This window comes from Abramis brama (genome assembly GCF_963993115.1).
Source record: "Abramis brama genome assembly, chromosome: 20".
Lineage (NCBI taxonomy): Eukaryota > Metazoa > Chordata > Actinopteri > Cypriniformes > Leuciscidae > Abramis > Abramis brama.
The window spans coordinates 12,293,753-12,313,308 of NC_139982.1; the positions used below are offsets into that span (position 1 = coordinate 12,293,753).

Consider the following 19,556-nt stretch of genomic DNA (forward strand, 5'->3'; position numbering starts at 1 on the left):
TCAATAACCACTGTAAGCTGATAAAAAAGTACACTACATCTCCGTTAATGTAATCTACATTAAATAATAGGTATAATGTATGTCTCAGTCAAAATGATTGTCTTTACCATTCAGAGACATCTTGATGTAGATGTCCTTCCATCGACTCTACATCTTCCCTTTCCAGCTCAGGTTCAGAGTCTGGCTCATACATATACGGTTGAATTCCGTAGGTCGCGGCCAGGTCGGGTTCATTCCTATTTTTTACAGTCTATGGTTCATTCACAACTTGCGCCATGATGTCATTTTGTAATGATATGCTGAAGTTACCTGCGGTGTCAACCCCCCTCCTTCCTGCCACCAATCAACGCGCCCCTCATTTGCATTATTAAAATGACCGTCCACGACAGCCAAAATATCGCATCAGATCTCGCGAGACAATAATGCCTTCAGAAATAAGGGTCAGAGGAGCTCTGTGTTTATTTTTTTTCCACTTTTCTTTTTTAGAAGGGCCTGAAAGACTATAATAGAGCGTGGGTATCCAAGGTAATACTAGGTTATGACTCCTTTCAGATTTGAACTACACAACACCTGTGACAGAACACCGAACCCTCATAACGAGTAATAAAATAAGAAAGAAAGAAAGAAAGAAAAGAGTCTGCCCGCTTCTCCTCATGAAGTGGAATCGCTTCCTCGAGAATCACACAAGAGACTTCCAAGATCTGACATGTTTCACTCATTACTCCGACTGCTCATTCCGTGTATTCTTCAACACCAGCCTCAGTGAGCAGTCGAGGCTTTTGCTTGAAGATTAGATTCATCACGCCAGTATGGACATGAGGCTGGTCATAGGTCTGTGCAGAGCACTTGTCTGGTTCTTGTGGTCTTTGCTGAGGGTCCCCACTAATGTATTATTTGATGAGCTGGATGATATAATGTTGTATGGTCTACAGTCTCTGCTGGTCCCATCCAGTCCCAAGTCGTCTTTGTCTCTGCTGGTTCAGCCCAGTCCCAAGTCATCTTTGTCTCTGCTGGTTCAGCCCAGTCCCAAGTCGTCTTCATCGCTATTGAATAATACCAGCTCCAAGTCACCCTTGTCTCCATTGGCTTTCCGAAGCTCCAAGTCTCCTTTGTCACCATTGTCTCTGCCCAGCTCCTCTGCACAGCTCCTCTGTACATCTGCCCTGCTGCTCAGATCCACCATGGGCTTCCCGGTTGTCAGCACCGTCTTGTTCTGAGGATCCCTCCGTGAGGCTTCACCGTGGTCTGTCTTCACTCAGGCTTCGCAGGTCCATCGTCACCCTGACTTTACTTTAGACTTCCAGATCTTCGGCTTTGCCTTGAATCTTCACCCATCTGGCTCTGCCATGCTTCTCCTTCCCTCCATTTCCGCCATTGTCACCACTGGTTCAGCCTAGTCCCAAGCCGTCTTCGTCTCTGCTGGTTCAGCCCACTCCCAGGTCATCTTCATCACCACTGGTTCAGCCCAGTCCCAAGTTGTCTTCGTCTCTCCTGGTTCAGCCCAGTCCTTAGTCATCTTTGTCTCTGTCAGTTCAGCCGAGTCCCAAGTCATCTTCGTCACCATTGAATCAGACCAGCTCCGAGTCACCCTCATCTCCATTGGCTTTGCCTAGCTCCAAATCAAGTTTGTCGCTATTGGTTCTGCCCAGCTCCAAATCTCCTTTGTCGCGGATGGTCCCACCCAGCTTCCCTCTCCCTCTCCTCTGCCAAAGTCATCTAGTTCCTCTGCCTCAACTCTGCTGTCTCCCTTCAGCCCCTAGGCCCCTCCCTTGGTGCCTCTACCCTGCTGATCAGATCAACCTTGCGCTTCCCAGTCATCTGCTCCGTCACCTCGGCCATGCACGCCTGCAGCTCCACCTTTCCACCTTGGCCCCAGGCCTTTCGTGTCACCCTGGGCCTACGTCTCCTCAGCTCTGCTTGGGTCTCCACTAATCACATCGTCACCTCAGTTAGTAGGACTTTGGTTCTATCCGGGCTCCTCCCTCGATCAGATCTGCCATGGGCCTTCATCCCGTCTCTGCTCTAGGTCATCCTCTGGCTCCTCCCTTCATCGCCTCCTCCCTGGCTCCCCCCTCCATCATCTCCACCTTGGTGTTTTCATCTGTCAGCCCCTCTCGGTCACCTTTGTCTCTAGATCCTCGTCCTCCTCCGGAACCTCCTCCTTCCCATCTCTGTTGGTCTTTTGCTCTGCGAGGACACGCTTCCCGGGGGGTGGGTAATCATTTCATTTTCATGTCTTGTTTAGTTTAATAGTTTCATTATCATGTTTTGTATAGTTTACAAGTCATAGTTTTCTTTGTCACAGTCTTTGCCTGACATCTCATTCATTTGTTTCTAGGATTCTAATTAGTTCTCACATGTTCCTTGTTTGACCATTCTCTGTGTATGTAAACCCTTAGTTCCCACAGTTCAATGTTCAGTGTCATAAACTTTTGTTTTGTGTATTCCCTGTGTTGATTAAAGCCTCTTTGTATCAATCATGACACTTATACCTTACATAGTTTTGTTCATGATTTTCAAGGATGATAGCATGTCATACTACCTGTACCTGCTGTCATCTATCTAATTTCACTAGAACTTTGATAACAAAATCAAAGAATTTCTCCTCCCTTTTAAAAGATCAGGCTTTTTATTTTGCTGTTTTGACTATGCATATGTTTAGTTATATGTTTAGTTGCATTTTATAACTTTTATTTATAGTTTTTTCTCTACTGTACCATATCAGAAATGAATGATGTGTAAACAATTTTTGGTTTGCGACCAAGCAGTTCAGAACCACTGATCTAGGCTGAGTGTTTTTCCCCCTACAATTTCTACTTTTATTTCAATGTTACATATTTTATTAAAGATGCATGAAATTAAATATTCTTAACAAGAAATATGATCACAGACATGACCCATGTGAGCACCATGGTTCCATCAGTATGGCTTCTCACCTCTTTGGCATCTCTTATCCTGCTGAGGAAGGTCTGAAGCTCAAGGGTCTCCAGGAAAAGCGCCCGACACACGGCCTGGTAGTGCTCTGGTGCCAAAGCTGGATTTGCCAGTCGGCGGGAACAAAGTGTCATCACCTGATGAACAGTATGAATGCCATGCACTTTGCCTTCTTCTTCCTCTTCTTCATCCTCCTCTTGGCCACTGTAGCCCTCGTCTTTAGCTGCATTACTGCCACAATGTTTAGATTCGCTGCAGTCCTGACCACCGACCATAAACTCAATAAGCTGTTCAAGCTGAGGGCTCAATTCCCGTTCCTCACTGTCATCCAGTCCCCAGTCCAAAGCACCGTAGATCGCAGCACCCATGGACTGAACCAGCTGCACACATGTAGGGTGAAGAAATGAGGTTTGTTAGGGGACGGAGACCGCAAATATTACATAATTATATAATGTGCCATTATAGTCTCACCTTTCCATCAGCAGCAGAAGCACAGTTAGCATTACTGTCATCTAGAAAAGAAAAAAAAGATTAGAGGAAGTAAACTGCCAATTGCATTTCTAGATGTTTTTGTAACTCGACTGATCTACTAACACTGTACTAGTGTCAGAACCATTATAAGTGAATAAAAATACAAGAAATGCTAAACATTTTAAAGGTTTATGATTGCTATGCCTATGTAAGCTAAAGATTTGTGCAAGCTAAGCATATAAACTTGTCTTCTCTCTTTGCTTACCTTTCAGATTAGCAAACTGTTCCAAAACTTATATAACTTAATACACTTTTACTAAATTTGGGTTAAATATATAACTAAATGTCTCAAAGCAGGAAATTATTTTCAATTTGAATCTCCCACATGCCAAGTCACACAACATGGTCACACAACAGCCCTTTTTCTGATAATAATTAAAATAAAATAATTAAATAAAACAAATAATTACGAAGATTTGTCAAGTAAAACATTGAATTAAATGTAAAAAAAAATTGAAGTAGAAAGACTGAAACAGTATTTTCTTGTAAAACTTACTCCAATAAATGCTTTGACAAATATTTTTTTTACAAATATTTTTTACGAATTATAAACAGCAGAACATGTCGACATTCCACAAATTGAAACCTGTGTACATATGACATTTTTTCTGAATGTTGCTGAAATCTTAGTTTTCCACATATTTTATTTGCAATACTCATCAGTTTTAGTAAATCTCTGATATGTTATTTTATTTTTATGTCAAAAGGACTAGATCATGCAACAAGTGCCATCTGAGGGGAAAATAATGGTATGGCAGATGTGTCCCCACAAGCACATCCAAGGTCTTCCTCAGGTCTAGACATGGATGGGTTGGTTTCTGTGAAAGATATTAGGTATTGTAGCGCTCCACTACAGGAAAAGAGGAGAACAGACACAAAATGCTGTGAAGCGTCACCCCGGAGGGCGTCTTTATTTTTCCAAGCCGTGAAAAATTAGGTGCAATCAAACTCAGTCTCTGTGTTTCGTGCAGGTAAAGTGTTCCGTGGTGTGAAGTGTAGTTCCTCCTTGCCCAGCGAAGAGAGGGGAGCTTAGCCAACTAGCTGGGTGATCCACATTCACTTGGGGAAGTCAGTCACTCTCTAGGCAAAGAAAAGAGACACAGGGGTTCGTCATGCACGCAGTTAGAGTCCAAACTGCTCTCCCTTCTTCTTCCTTGCTGGAGCTTATATCTCCCTTTGGGTGATTGCCTCATCGTCGTCACCTAGGATAGGCAGGTGTTCCCCATGAATAGCATTGTCAGGGGTGACAAGGGGGGAGCAAGCAATATCTTGTCACATCCCACTAAACCCCCCCCCACCCCGCCACCTGAAGGTGCCATCAGGCTTAGGGACAAGCCCAATCGGGCTGGGCCATGGGCTAAAGGAAGGTTCGATGACTCCTACCTGGAGCATTTTTTTCTACTTCCTCCTCAATGGCTTGCCGACGAGATTCTGGAATTCGATAGGGCCGCTGCCGAACTGTGAACCCATGGGGGGTCTGGATGTCATGTGACAGGACGGAGGTGCATCCCAGAGAGTTGGAAAACACATCACGGAAGCTTTGGACCAGGGCTTCCAGTTCTTTGTGTTGGTGTGGATTGAGCTGCGGATTCAGCTTCATCTCCCAGGCTGGCGCAACCTATAATTTATGGGTCCAACTCGCAAACAGCGGTGTACGGGCCCTGCCAGGAGGACAGGGATTTACAGACCGCACTGGGTACTAAGACCAGGACTTGGTCACCTGGTCACTTGGTCACCCTAAGCCTAACTGCACTGGTCAATCGTAGAGTCTCTGCTGGGTACGCTGGGATTCAATCAGGTGTTTCTTGACCAGAGCCATTATCCATTCAATTCTTTCTCTCATTTCTCCAACACCGCTCTCTGCTCAACCACTGAGTGGAGGGGTGAGGGTTGTTGCTCCCAGGCCTCCTCGGCAATGTCTAGCAGCCCGCATGGTTGATGTCCAAACAGCAACTCAAACGGAGTAAAGCCAGTGGAAGCTTGGGGCACTTCTCGTATCCCAAAGAGCATACGTCCGTCCTCAGTCACCACCCGTTTAAACATTCGCTTGAGGGTCTGATTGAAGAATTCCTACCAGGCCATCTGTCTGGGGGTGGTACACTGAGGTTTTTCAGTTTCAGTTCTACCAGAAAGACTCGGGAGAAGATATTGTAACAATCATGCATTTATTAATGACCCAGCAAGCAATATATGCGATAAAGTATTTGGCGTAGGCCCCGTCCGTAACTCGCAATCCGAGGGTACGGATTCAGCATTTCCTGCCTGAAGATGAAGGCAGGGGCGCAGCCAACCCTCTGTGAGGTATTGGAAGGGACCGTCCTGGTGGTGGTGGGGAGGGGGAAGTGACCGTCCTGGTGGTGGTGGGGAGGGGGAAGGGACCATCCTGCGGTGGTAGAGAAGATGAAGGAAGAAACCATCTTGTTGGTGGAGAGAAGAAACCATCTTGGTGGTGGTGGGGTGGATGGTGGTGAGTGAAAGCGTTCAGCATCTGCGAACTCATACAAGTGTAAGTACGGGTCCTTTATACTTCTAGTATTAGAACATGATTGGATGGATGAGAAGGTAACAAGTGACGCAACAATTGAGTCTTCCCGGCAGAACTTACGCTAAAGCTTTCATTTCTTGAAGTCTCTACTAACGAGCTGAAGAGTTGAATCAGGTGTGTTTGATTAGGGAGACATACAAAATGTGTTAGAGTTGGGGGTACTCCAGGACCAGGGTTGGGAACACTGGACTAGAGGACCCTTGTTTGAGATAATGTCCTTGGAAAAGCCACAGATATGGAACACCTGGCTAAAGATACTCTCAACTGCCTCCACAACTGAAAGTAAAACTAGCAAAGATGAGCTGTGTGTCTAAAAAGGCTGAGGGAAAAATTAACAATTAAGATTTATTTACTTTATACTCATCCAGTGTGTACCCTTACGAAAAATAAGTTTATTCAAGTGTGATATTAGTATACTTCTTTTAAACTAAAAATAAGAAAGTATACGTTCAGTCTACGTTGGATGTACTTCTGAGAGATATACTTAAAATTGCACTTAAGAATACTTGACTTATACTGACAGAAAAGTATATTTGGCCTATACCTACATGTACACAATCTTTTGATCAAGATACTTAAAAGTATAATTAAGTATTCTAAGTATACTTGGCTTGTAGTTTAGGGCTGTCACGATATGATATCGCGATTATCGCGTCCAAAATAAAAGTTTGTATTTACATAAAATGTGTGTGTGTACTGTGTATAATTATTTAATATATATAAATACACACACATGCTTGTATATATTTAAGAAATATTTGCATGTATATACTGTTTATAGATTTATATATAATTTATATTATATAAATATAAATATTATATATCTAAATAAAAAATTTTATATATATATATATACATGCACGTATGTGTATTTAAATATACAAAATAATTATACACAGTACACACACATTTATTATGAAAATACAAACTTTTATTTTGGATGCGATAATCGCGATATCATATCGTGACAGCCCTATTGTAGTTGTGTTTAATCTTTAGATATATAAATAGTAAATTACAGGGCTCTGTGGAATACTTGATTATGATTGGTCAATTCGCACCATCCAGTGGTATGTTATTCCCCAATAACAACAACTAACTAACACAGCCAGTGTTGCCAACTTGGCAATTTTGTTGCTAGATTTAGCAACTTTTCAGACTACCCTAGCAACTTTTTTTTTTTTCAAAAAGCACCTAGCAACAAATGTAGCTATTTTTAAAATTTATTTGGCAAGTTTTAGCAACTTTTGAAAAGTCAGATCAATATTTCATGTCTAATTATTTACTTACATGGCAAGTAGCCGTGTAATAAGCGGGATAATGTGATCCAGTCTGTTGTTATCTCGGAATAAACCCCTTCAGGCTGATGCAAGACCCCGATGCACGATGTTATTCTGCAATAACAACCTGCTGGATGTACATTATCCCTTACTTAAAGCTGCAGTCTGTAACTTTAGGTGCTTTAGCGGTTAATAAACAGAACTGCATGCGTCTTGCGGAAGAACATTATAGCCTGAGCTACTTCTCTCTGTTTATGTCTATGACGAGACACGCAGGTACTGGGCAAATCAACAGTGGTGGCGACCCGAACCAGTCTAAAATAGTCTGAATATAAACACTTATTATACGTGTACCTTAGTGATTGAGGATAAGACAAAAAACATGGTTTGGAAAATGGATTCATTATGTACTTATTATCTAAATTTTGTAGATTCTGAAAACAAAAAAGTTATGGACTGCTACTTTAAAGGGGTCATGAACTGAGAATTCAAATTTTCCTTGATCTTTTGAGTGTTAAGAGGTCGTTAAACTAATATCCTCTAAGTTTCAAAACTTTAAACTTCCTAGTTATTCCAAAAACAGCTTTTATTGAAACCAAGGCCAGAAAACGACAGGATCTGAAAAGTGGGGTCTTGTGTGCGTGGTTACGAGCGTGCTCGAGCTGTGCACCCACTTGTCTACGTGCCTTGTTACATGTGCGGGGCATGGTGTTTGGATCCCGGCACGTCGGTCTAGTTTGGTTTCGGTTCTGTGTCGGGGTTCCGACATCCATGCACCGTGTGTTTGTTTTTTGTTGTGCGCGCACGGGATGAGCTTTCGCTCTGGCTGTACGCTCTTCCGTCTGCGTGTGTTGTTGTGTCCTGTGTAGCACACAGCTTGTTTTTTACTAGCTGTGTGCTTTCATGTTGTCATGTTTTGTGTGAACACGTGGCTTATGAGTGTTCTCATTGGCTGCGTGTTCATGTCTCATTTTGTGTGAGCACATGGCTTGTGAATTTTTTGCTAGCCATGTGATTGTGTTTTGTCATGTTTGGTGTGAGCACATGGTTTGTCATGTGTTTCCTTGTGCGATGTGCTCTCCTGTCGATTGTCTAACCACGCCAACCTTGTTACCTGATTATTGGTTCATTTGCCCCACCTGTCCTACCTCGTTACCTGCCTTGTTTGCTCTCTATTTATTCTCGTGCTGGTTTGTTGTCATTTGTACGTCGTATGGTTACCCTTGTGTGTTCCTAGTCTAGTCTAGTCTAGTCTAGTCTTCCCCTCCCCTCCCCTCCCCCTTGGGGTTCGTTTTGTTTTATTTTTTGGTTGATAAAAGCCTTTTTCTTCTGCGTTTGAGTCCTCGCCTCATCTCCTCAACCCCAAACCGTGACAGATATTAGTATACTTACTACATAAAGTATACTTAAAAATATACTTAATAAAATTAACTTGAAGTATACTTTTTTTTCCATAAGGGTATTACTCAGCTGTCACTGAATCAGGGCTCAACAATGAGGATGGCCTGCTGACTCAGGACAGTTTGAGAAAGTTGTAGGCCACTTGACAGAACGATCACTTGCCCTTTTGGGCCAGTGTTGCATTTACATTACATTCACATTTAATCATTTAGCAGACACTTTTATCCAAAGTGACTTACAAAATCAAATCAACAATAGGTCAAATGTCCAATTTCTGACTAGGAAACGCATATTTACAATAATTCCAATAGCATGTGAAGGCAGCATTATAACAGAGAAGGATGATGTTTTTACTTTTGCAATAGCATCTCTACAATCCCTAAATTCACTAGCTGCTAGGACTGGCAGAAGCAGAACTGGTTACGCTGGATGGGCCTGGTAACTTAACTTCTGTCCACCCGCTGAAGGAGATGACTGTTGGATGAGCTTTACCAGTGGATATCCAAGTGCTTCTACTGAACTCCCTTACTTTGTGTGGGGAAGATTTTTAATTGATGATGAGGCAACCTGTGAGTTAGTACTTGTGTTCTCATCTGTCTGTGAATCAGCTGACTGTACATTTTCTCCCATTAAGACTCAGCAATTCAGTGTTGTTGGGTATAGGCATAACGGATGGATACTCTCTCCTCCCCTTAGCAAATGTGACTCAAATACAGAGATAAAGAACCCCAAACATAGTTTTTAAACAAGATTCCAAAAACATGCAAGACAAAAGATAAGTTTTAAAAAAAATGAACAGGAGAACTGTTACATCGAACAATGTAGGACAAACACAGGGAGAACACAGGGGAGCTCAAAAAAGTTGGCATTAATCTTCTTTCTATAGCACATTCACACATAAAAAGATATTTTGCACAGTGCTGAATTTTTTTTAATCGACGACCAGGTTTCACAACCAATAGGGAACTTTCAATTAAAGTTCCAAGAGGTCCGGTCTCTATTTCCTTCCCAGCGGAGGTCTGGATAATACTTTTTTTGGAACAGATATACATTTCCATCAAGGCAGCCGTAGTACTTTGTAAAAGAAAAAATCCTAAACACTCAACATAGTCATCAAAGATGAGAATCCTGGGCCTAGAAAGCCAAAACTGTGATGTCTAAGAATTTTTATCAATATTTACCAAAAAAAGTTAATATTTCTCCAAAATTGATATGAATATAAAAAGGTTACATCATATGTTTTAACAGGCTATTATTATTATTTTACATTTAGACACCTACATGTATAGCACATAGAAGGCCTTGGGACTGAGAAACATACTGGAGGTTTATCTCTAAGAAAAGTATGGACAATTTTTATATTTTGCTCAAAGTAATAAACTACTAAATACAAACAACGTGCATAATCTAATAATAAAAACTCTCATTATGAGCACAAAACAAAGTTAACTACTAATTTCAAAGTTTTTTGTCTTCCCTTGCCATCTCTAAATAATTTTCCAAATTATAACATTGTTTATTATGAAATGCTCTTAATATACTGATTAAGGCAAGGCCCTTATTTGTATAGCACATTTCATACACAATGGCAATGCAAAGTGCTTTACATAGAAGAAATTAAAATAATTAAAAGAGATAAGAATAATTAAAACAGTTTAGAAAAATAAAACAAAATACAGTACAGTACAGTCGGACGAACAGCGGCACAGTGCTCATTCAGTAAATGCACAGCTAAACAGAAGTGTTTTGAGTCTGGATTTGAAAGTGACTACAGTAGGAGCACATCTGAGTGAGCACATCACTCAGCTGCGGCTGGCATAATAGCTAAAAGCGGATTCGCCATGCTTAGAGTGAACCCTTGGTATTTCTAGCTGATATGATCCTAATGATCTGAGTGATCTGTTGGGTTTATATTCAGTGAGCATATCTGCAATATATTGAGGTCCTAGGCCATTGAATGATTTATATACCAGTAATAATACTTTAAAATCAATCCTAAATCTAACTGGGAGCCAGTGTAAAGACCTGAGGACTGGTGTGATATGTTCATATTTTCTGGTTCTGCTCAGAATCCTGGCGGCAGCGTTCTGTATGAGCTGCAACTGTCTTATGGTCTTTTTGGGAAGGCCAGTGAGGAGTCCATTACAGTAATCCACCCTGCTGGTGATGAAAGTATGCACAAGTTTCTCTTTCTCTAAGATTAATAATTTGGGACAATGGCACTGACATATTTTAAGATATCTTAGTACAAGTTGCTTTCAGTTAAAACAGCTCAAACATGCATTTTAGTCTGGGACTAGATTTAAGCCTCGTCTGTGAAACGTGTGAAATGTGGTGGTTTATGTCTTTAGCGGGAGAGAGAAGCAAGATGCTCAAAGCGGAAAGGACCTGAATGAAGTGTGTTCGGCTCTAGATTAAAATAGTAGAGGATAGAGCGTCGAATGATTATTACTAGGGAACCCACATTCTTCCCCGAAGGAGTTATGTGGAGATATACATTTGGACTAACCCGAAGGTTGTACTGTATATGAATACTGGGTGATTTAGCCCAAGGGAAACACACAGGCTTCCGTTTAGAAGCAGCCGTGGAAGAAATACACATATGGGATCCCTGCAGGTTCACACATATGGGACCCAGTCCATACACGGTTCTCAAGGATAAAGGCCTGACACCAGACGCTCTGCCACGTCCGGGCCGAGGGTGTTGGAGGACTCGAAAGGTTTTTCACTCTGGAGCAATAAGGGTGCACATAAGGGTGCAGTAAGCCAACAGAGCCGGGCCTCTCAGTGCTTCTACCTGTTTAGGGTGAGAACACGGGAGAAGACCGGCTCTACAAGTAGGCTATAATATCTAGCGAACGTGTTAGGTGTCGCAAAGCCTGCAGCTCTACAGATATCTGTTAGCGAGGAGCCACGTGCCAGCGCCCAGGAGGATGCAACCTGAGCGGGCAGGGCACGCCTTGTGCTTGGTAAGCCAAGGCGATGGCATCCACTATCCAGTGGGCCATCCTCTGCATGGAGACAGCCTTTCCCTTCTGCCGGCCTCCGTAACAAATAAAGAGCTGGTCTGAGGTCCTGAGACTTTGAGTTCTGTCCACGTACAAACGCAGAGCGTGAACGGGACAGAGCAAAGCCAGGGCTGGGTCTGCCTCCTCCAGGGGCAGTGCTTGCAGGTTCACCACCTGTTCCCTGAAGGGAGTGGTAGGAACCTTGGGCACATAGCCAGGTCAGGGTCTCAGTTACAACATTGTTGTCACCCGGCCTGAACTCTAGGCACAATTCGTCGACCGAAAATGCCTGCAGGTCCCCTACCCTCTTGACAGAGGCCAGAGCAACCAGCAGCAAAGTCTTCATGGAGAGAAACTTTAAGTCTGCTGATTGCAAAGGCTCAAAGGGAGCATCCTGGAGTGCTCGAAGCACCAGGGAAAGGTCCCAAGAGGGTATGGAAAGGGGTCGAGGAGGATTTAACTGTCTCGACCCCCTAAGGAACCTGACGACCAGGTTGTGCTTTCCTACTGTTTTGCCATCTATGTGGTCATAATATGCTGAAATAGCGGCAGCATGTACTTTGAGGGTGGAGGGAGACAGCCTTCGCTCCAACCCTTGCTGCAAGAAGGAAAGCACGGACCCTATCGAACATCTTTGGGGGTCCCTATTGGGCCAATAGGGAGCCACCAGAAGGACCTGCTCCTCGTCCTCCCTGACTTTGCACAGTGTCTGTGCAAGTAGGCTCACTGGGGGAAATGCATATTTGCGAGGGTCCCAGGGCCAGCTGTGTGACAGTGCGTCTATGACGAGTTCTGTCGGTCGGGGAGTAAAACAGCTGGAAGTGGGAGGTCTCTGAAGAGGCAAACAGGTCTACCTGAGCCTCCCCGAAGGTAGTTGATGTGCCAAAGCAGTTGGGGGCCCGTCCACACCCCTGAGGCCATCCTTAAAAATATTTTGGTTTGCAGTAACAGCAAAAAAAAAGAAAAAAAGGGTCGGTAGGTAGGTCTATATTTTTTTTATATAAAAAAAAATGTATAAAAAAAGTATATTTTTTTATATATAAAAAAATGGGGGGGGGGGCATTTTTCACCGATGTCTAGGGGCTGTTTACACCAGGCCACTTCATGCGTTTTCTCAGATCGGATTGCAATCTGATTTATCAAAACGATTCCATTTACACCTGGTTACATAGGCTAAATGTGTTTTTTTTTTTTGCGTATATAAATCCGATCTTCAATTCCCGCTATATGCAGATTTACTGGAGTGCACGTCACCGAAAGCAACAGTTATGAGATACATTATTTTATTGATCATCAGCTAAAATTTCTGAATCAAAGCCCGCAATAAGAGAAAGCGGAAACAGCCCTGGTAAGATCATTTTCGTTTCTTTACATTTAATGAAGATGATTGTGTGTTAAGCGTCAGCGACTTACTTTCACTTTGATTTGCAATCAAAGCGTCGTCATATCTGACTAAAACATGACATAGGGCACGTTCAAGTTCAAAACGGTGCGCAACGTTTTGCTACGGTTTCCGGGTTGAACGTCATGTTTCCTGGAAACGGCGTGCACCGGTGTGCAACGGGGTTTGAGATACGTTTTCTCTTGTTTGGTGGGTGTGTCAGAACTGCAGTCCAATCAGCAGCAACATGTATATAAAGCACACGGTATTAAAGTGAACTCGCACAATGGGTTCAAGGAAAGTAATTTACAAATGTGTTCTATGCAGCTCGGTATACGCAACAACTGAGGATATTAGAAGACATGTTTGTGTAAGTTTTATTGTAAAAATATAGGATATCAACATAATGATGTAGTTGTTTATATTTTTAGCTTCATTGCAAGTGTATGACATTTGGTATAGAAATAAACAATGGTAATTAAGTGCTTTTCCTAAAACTGAGAAAGAAAATACAGGGTATTAAAACAGCCTCACATACTACAAATAAAGTCAGTATGTGAGGCTAAATAGATTGAATAGATTGAATTAGGTAAGATGTGTGCTTCCATTTCAGTTTCAGCAATCCTTTCATTCCATTGGGATGTTCTCTTTTGTTCTGGACGGCAAGTGCAGTAACTGTAACATCGGGCATATTTTGTAGTATTAAACACATATTTATACCGACTTCATCAGGCTCCGAAAATTCTTCACAAAGAACACAAAGAATGGCCTTCTCAGCTGCCATAGTTGCAACTCTTGCGTCATCAGAACAGTGTGTTCAACGCATCACCGTTTCTGTTTAAAAAACGCTGTGCAACGTTTTGTCGGGGCTGAATGCAGCCATAGCCTATAACACGCTCTCACATGTTTATTTTTTAATAAACCATATTCAACAACATATAAAAATGAAATAATCTTTAGAGTAAAGCCGCAGCCATCATTACCAAGCGTGAACCATTGACAGTGAATGAAACGAAGCGAACTACAGGCCGTAGTGTGACATGCGTAAACCAATGGTGTAAACGTAATCATAGATGACGCGCCACGGGTTTTTATTTAAAAGAAAGAACGTAGCTTATGTTTGTATGTAGGTCTAGGCAATTTATATTCACAATACTTAATAACTAATATTATTTTATTGCATTTGTATTAGTTGTTTGAAGAGTTAAAAAAAAATCGGTCGGTCTTAACGCAAGTTTACAACCGGCAAGTCGGTCGGACTAAAAGGGAAAAAAAAATAATAATTGGGTCGGTACTAAATTGATAGGGTCGGTCGGGTTACGGCAAACAAGAATATTTTTAAGGATGGCCTGACACTGCATGCCCGTTGTACGTGGCACCCCAGACGGTGGCAGAGGCATCTGTAAACACCACAGCATGCCTGGACACCTGTTCCAAGGGCGCACCTGACCGCAGGAACGAGGGGTCTGACCATGGGCTGAAGGATTGTCATGCCAGTGTGATTGTCACCCGGTGAGTGCCGTAAATCCACGCCCATCTCGGGACTCGGCCGTGAAGCCAGTGCTGAAGCGGTCTCATATGGAGCAGGCCGAGCGGTGTTACCGCTGCTGCCGCTGCCGTATGCCCCAGGAGCCTCTGAAAAAATTTCAGTGAGACCGCCGTCCTGCCTTTGAACGTATTCAAGCAGTTCAGCACCGACAGAGCGCGTTCCTCTGTGAGGCGCGCTGTCTGTGCGACCAACTCCATACCGAGAAAAGAGATCCTCTGCACGGGGGAGAGTTTGCTCTTTTCCCAGTTGACCTGAAGACCCAACTAGCTGAGGTGCCTGAGCACGAGGTCCCTGTGTTCTCATAACTGATCTCGAGAGTATGTTAGTATGAGACAGTCGTCGAGATAGTTGAGGATGCAAACGCCCTGTTCTCTCAAGGGAACATGGGCCCTCATGGGCCCCCTCCGTGACTTGAGACAGGGACAGCCCGAAGGGCAGGACCTTGTACTGATATGCTTGACCCTCGAACGCAAATAACAGAAACGGCCTGTGTCGAGTAAGAATCGAGACATGAAAGTACGCGTCCTTCAGGTCGATCACTACAAACCAATCTCGGGGACGGATGCATTTGAAAATGCGTTTCTGCGTGAGCATTTTGAACGGTAGCTTGTGGAGACCCCGATTCAAAACTCGCAGGTCCAAGATCCGTCGTAACCCACCGCTTTTCTAGGGTACAATGAAGTAGGGACTGTAGTACCCTGATCTCATATCAGCTGGAGGGACCGGCTCTATCGCGACGCAAGCCATGTTCATTTAGTTATTGTGCAAATTGTAGAAAATTTTACTTTTGCAGAGAGATCTGGGCCCAGTTGTTCAAAAGTGATCTGATCAGATTTCAGCTATTGGATTGGATCAGATCTTGAAAATGGGTTGTTCAAGAAAAAATGGGTTGGATTCATTGTTAAAAAAAAAAAAAAAGATTCTGAAATCAGATTAGATCATAAAACGATCATTATGTGTTGTTCAAAACGTTTTAGTAAGATTGGGATCCATTCGATCCAAAAAACAGGATTATTCTGATCTCGGCAGAAGGGTAGATTTAAAGAACAAAAATGTAATAAAATTACATTAAATTAAATTAAAACACCCACTTCATAATTAATAAACACAGAGCAAGTCATAATGCAGAAGAATGCTTCAGGAATCGATAAGATAAACAAAAAATGTACTGGATGGGGATTCAAATAACCAAATACGGATGCATTTAAGTGCTGTCTTAGTGTTGTATTCATATCAAATCCATAACTTTATTATATTATTTTGATGTGAAAAAATAAACGTTTTGAGTGCAGTTTTAGTAGCCTAATTGCTGATGCAATACATTCGGAATATACATGTAAAATAGAATAATATAAATATTCAGGGGTGAAAAAGAAACTCTTCAACCTGCATTATTCTTGAGCCTGTTGAAGGACACCGTTGAGTTCTTAGAAAGTTTGGTAACACTGTAAGAATTGAGAAATTAGGAGATGCCGGACAGTCTGGTTGAAGAGCGACCAGACCCTGAGAGGACAAAGGACCTCTCTGGAAATTAACATTTGAACTCCTCCTCATGCACCGTTGAGACGAAAGTCTCACCTCTCACCCTAATCTACATCTCTTTCCCTCATCCCCCTATCCTTCTCCCCCAATGCGAAGATCACCAAGGACTCGCCCAAGAATATATGGTTTAATGTGAATGATTAACATCAAGTATTATACATATTTAGTATCATTTGAAATGTCTCATTGTGACTGGTACAAATGTCTCATTTCCAAATAAGTAAAACAAAAGGTAATAAGGTTTTCAAGAGTTTAGGGATAACTGACACACAAAGGAAGGTGGTGTCTAGACAAATGGTCTCCTACCCCCCCAAAAGGTGTAACTTCTGAATGCAAATTTCCATTGTTAAAAGATGTTTCCAAGTGAAAGAGGTCCTGTCTATATAATGAAATGCAGCAGGGGATTCGGGGCCTTTCTGTACCTCAGATTAGCCCATGAGGCTGAGAGTGAGACCTCTCAGCCTCATGTATATTATCTTAATGTTGGGATTGCATCTTCTCTCTATTCCAGAGCATTTGATGTTTTGTATCGATTATCTTTGAATTGATTATGAAATTGGCATGATACATTTACCTGACATAATAAATTGTTACATTTGATTATTCTAACTGACTTTGGCATTATTTTCATTAAAGAGTTAAAAGGAATAGTCAAACATTCGCTCATAATTAATGATCCACAGATATAAGAATTTTCACCGGAAAATGTCGTCTGAACAAGTAACATCCACTTTTGTTCTGACCAACTAAGGGGAAAAAAGCATTGCAGTAAATCGCGTGATTAAATCTAACGATCACTTATCATATCACCTCAAACCGTGCAAATTATACTTTGTTCTTAAATTGTTCATGTTAACAACATCAGCATTACATGACTACAGGAATTAAAAACATTATTACAAGCTTACCGTTTTGAATCGAGCTAAGGCAAGCAGATAGTTTTGAACACTGGCTGGTTATGTACCTTTAAAAAGATTATTATGGATAATTTTAAATCCAAGAAAGTTAAGGACTGCAGCTTTAACGATGAACTTGGTGGAAGAGCAGGAGACTAACTGACTGAAAAATGTCGGGGAAAAGAAAACATAAATCAGGGTACCAGAAACGCCATGAAAAGAAGGAGAGGGAGGCCAGGAGAGTTGTTGTATCCCAGTCGATCAAGACGTTCTTAAAGACAGGTTGTATTGTTATTTCACTGGGAATAAGAAAACTACCATCTACAGCCTGCTGGGTAGGCCTACTGTCACTCTTCATTATCGGTGCGCACCACAATCGACCGAATGATTATGTGGTCAAAATTCCTGTCTTTTTACACTATTGTAAATAGAGTTAAAAAATTGACACGAGTCACGACGCATTGCATTATGCACCTGACCTGCCGGCTGATGATGTATTTATTACATAAAGAAAACATGAATACAACACACTGCACTTCGAATGAATAAATGTAGGCTACTAGCTTTATTTAATAATATTACCAGTTCCATATTATCTTTATTAAAAAATAAGACAATAAATGATTTTATTTTTTAAATTTGACTGCATTTTTGTCAATTTCTAAATGTTTACTTTTTGATTTATGAATTATAACAGACTGATGGGGAAAAACATTATTTTACTGTTACTTTTTTAAAATTGGTTTTATTATTATTTAACAATTTCTTGCTTTTTGTTAGTTTTTATTAGTTGTAATTTGTATATAAACATTTAACTTTTAAATGTAATATTTTAAAATAATATTTTAAAATAAAGATGTTTTTTCAGCATCTCAGTTGTTAGTACTATTTATTAGGCCTAATCTTTGTTAACGTTAGTTAATAAAAAATACAGCTGTTCATTGTTTGTTCATGTTAGTTCACAGTGCATTAACTAATGTTAACAAATACAGCCTTTGATTTTAATAACGTATTAGTAAATGTTGAAATTAAAATTGACTAAGATTAATAAATGCTGAAGAAGTATTGTTCATTCTTAGTTCATGTTAACTAGGTTAACTAATGAACCTTATAATCAAGTGTTACCGAAAGTTTGAATAAATGAATGTTCAAACTTTGAAGAGAGATATTGAGGAGATTCCTCCTTCCATATGTAAAGCGCTTTGAGTACCCAGAAAAGCGCTATATAAATGTAACGAATTATTATTTGTTATTATTAATGTCAAGAGCTCACCGCTGCTCTCCAGGAGTGCCGTGACGGTCCCGTCCCCGTGCAGGATGATGGAAGCCGGATCTCGGATGAGGACGCGTCGCGCAGGCGCTCTCGGCTCTCCCAGCTCTCTGCAGCACTGGAAACACACTGCCCAAGCCTGCTCCTCATTGATGGGCTGCTCGTAAGACTTCAACACCTCCTCCAGAGACAGTTCCCTGATCTCTCCTCTCTCCGCGGGAGCACATACCCTTGAGTCTCCGTCCTTCCCGCTTCTGTTCGCTGATCTGGCCATGACGAGGACGGTTTTTAGCCTACAGTTTCCTCAGGATCCTCTTGAATCTGTGTGAGAACAGACTGATGATTCTGCGGTTCATTGGTGAAGCGTCAGTCAGTGATGAGGAGACGAGCGGAGGCGGAAGGACATCTCTCGGAATGCGCAATTGTAGCAAAACATAGAACATAAGCGAGAAAAAAACTTCTTAACAGTATATTGCCTTCATGTGTGATGTTGTGTGATGCATCTTTCGCATCGGTCAAGTTCCCTGCATCATGTCTGGATGGGTGTCGTTTTCTGCATCCTCTGCAAAGTGTTTCTGAGCTCCACCCACATAACGTTACTGGACCAATGAAGCAGATCAGCTCAACTTGCAGAGGAACTAGTTAGGATAGGCCTACATAAATAACCGAAGGTGATCTCGAATCTTGAATATCGTTTAGGCTATATCGGTTTTTGTTTTTGTTTTTAAATGAAAAAAAAAACAAAAACGGTTATTAAGTTTAATAAGAATCTAAAAATTAAAGTCAAAACAAAACAAAAAACAAAGTGTGCTGTTGTGACAACTAAAAGGATGGTTTGTAACTCATGATATGCTCCTGGATCAACATTCCTCTCTGAAAACACAATCCTCCTAGCCCTGCCTATAACTTCTCCCTAAAATCAGAGGGAATGATGGGTAAAGGGTAAACTTGACCTCAAATCTGATTGGTTGATAGGATCATGTTGTACTTGGTGAAATCACGTTCATCAAAACATGGATGGTTTAAATACATGAATTTATTGTGGTTATTTAAATTAATTTGTTTCTCATGTAATTCCCCTTCACCACCCATCCATCCAAATTTCATCGTTTTAAAAGGTAAACGAATGGGAAATGTTATTTCAAAACATCAGATATATAACAAATAACAAATATGGGCTAACTAAATTAAACCAGACGTTAAATGTGATCTTATTTCA

The 19,556-nt window shown here is 41.5% G+C and overlaps 1 protein-coding gene across 1 annotated transcript in view; it reads right to left on the reverse strand.

Annotated features, from left to right (window-relative positions):
• Positions 1-18,903, reverse strand: part of spire2 (spire-type actin nucleation factor 2) — a 57,853-nt gene extending 38,950 nt beyond the window's left edge. Inside the window, exons 1-3 of the mRNA XM_084094958.1 lie at positions 18,341-18,903; positions 3,406-3,446; positions 2,937-3,314 (exon numbers count right to left, since the gene is read on the reverse strand). Coding sequence (XP_083951084.1) covers positions 2,937-3,314; positions 3,406-3,446; positions 18,341-18,611 — 690 coding nt within the window. The 5' untranslated portion in view covers positions 18,612-18,903. The remainder of the gene's footprint in view (positions 1-2,936; positions 3,315-3,405; positions 3,447-18,340) is intronic.
• Between the last annotated feature and the right edge of the window lie 653 nt (positions 18,904-19,556).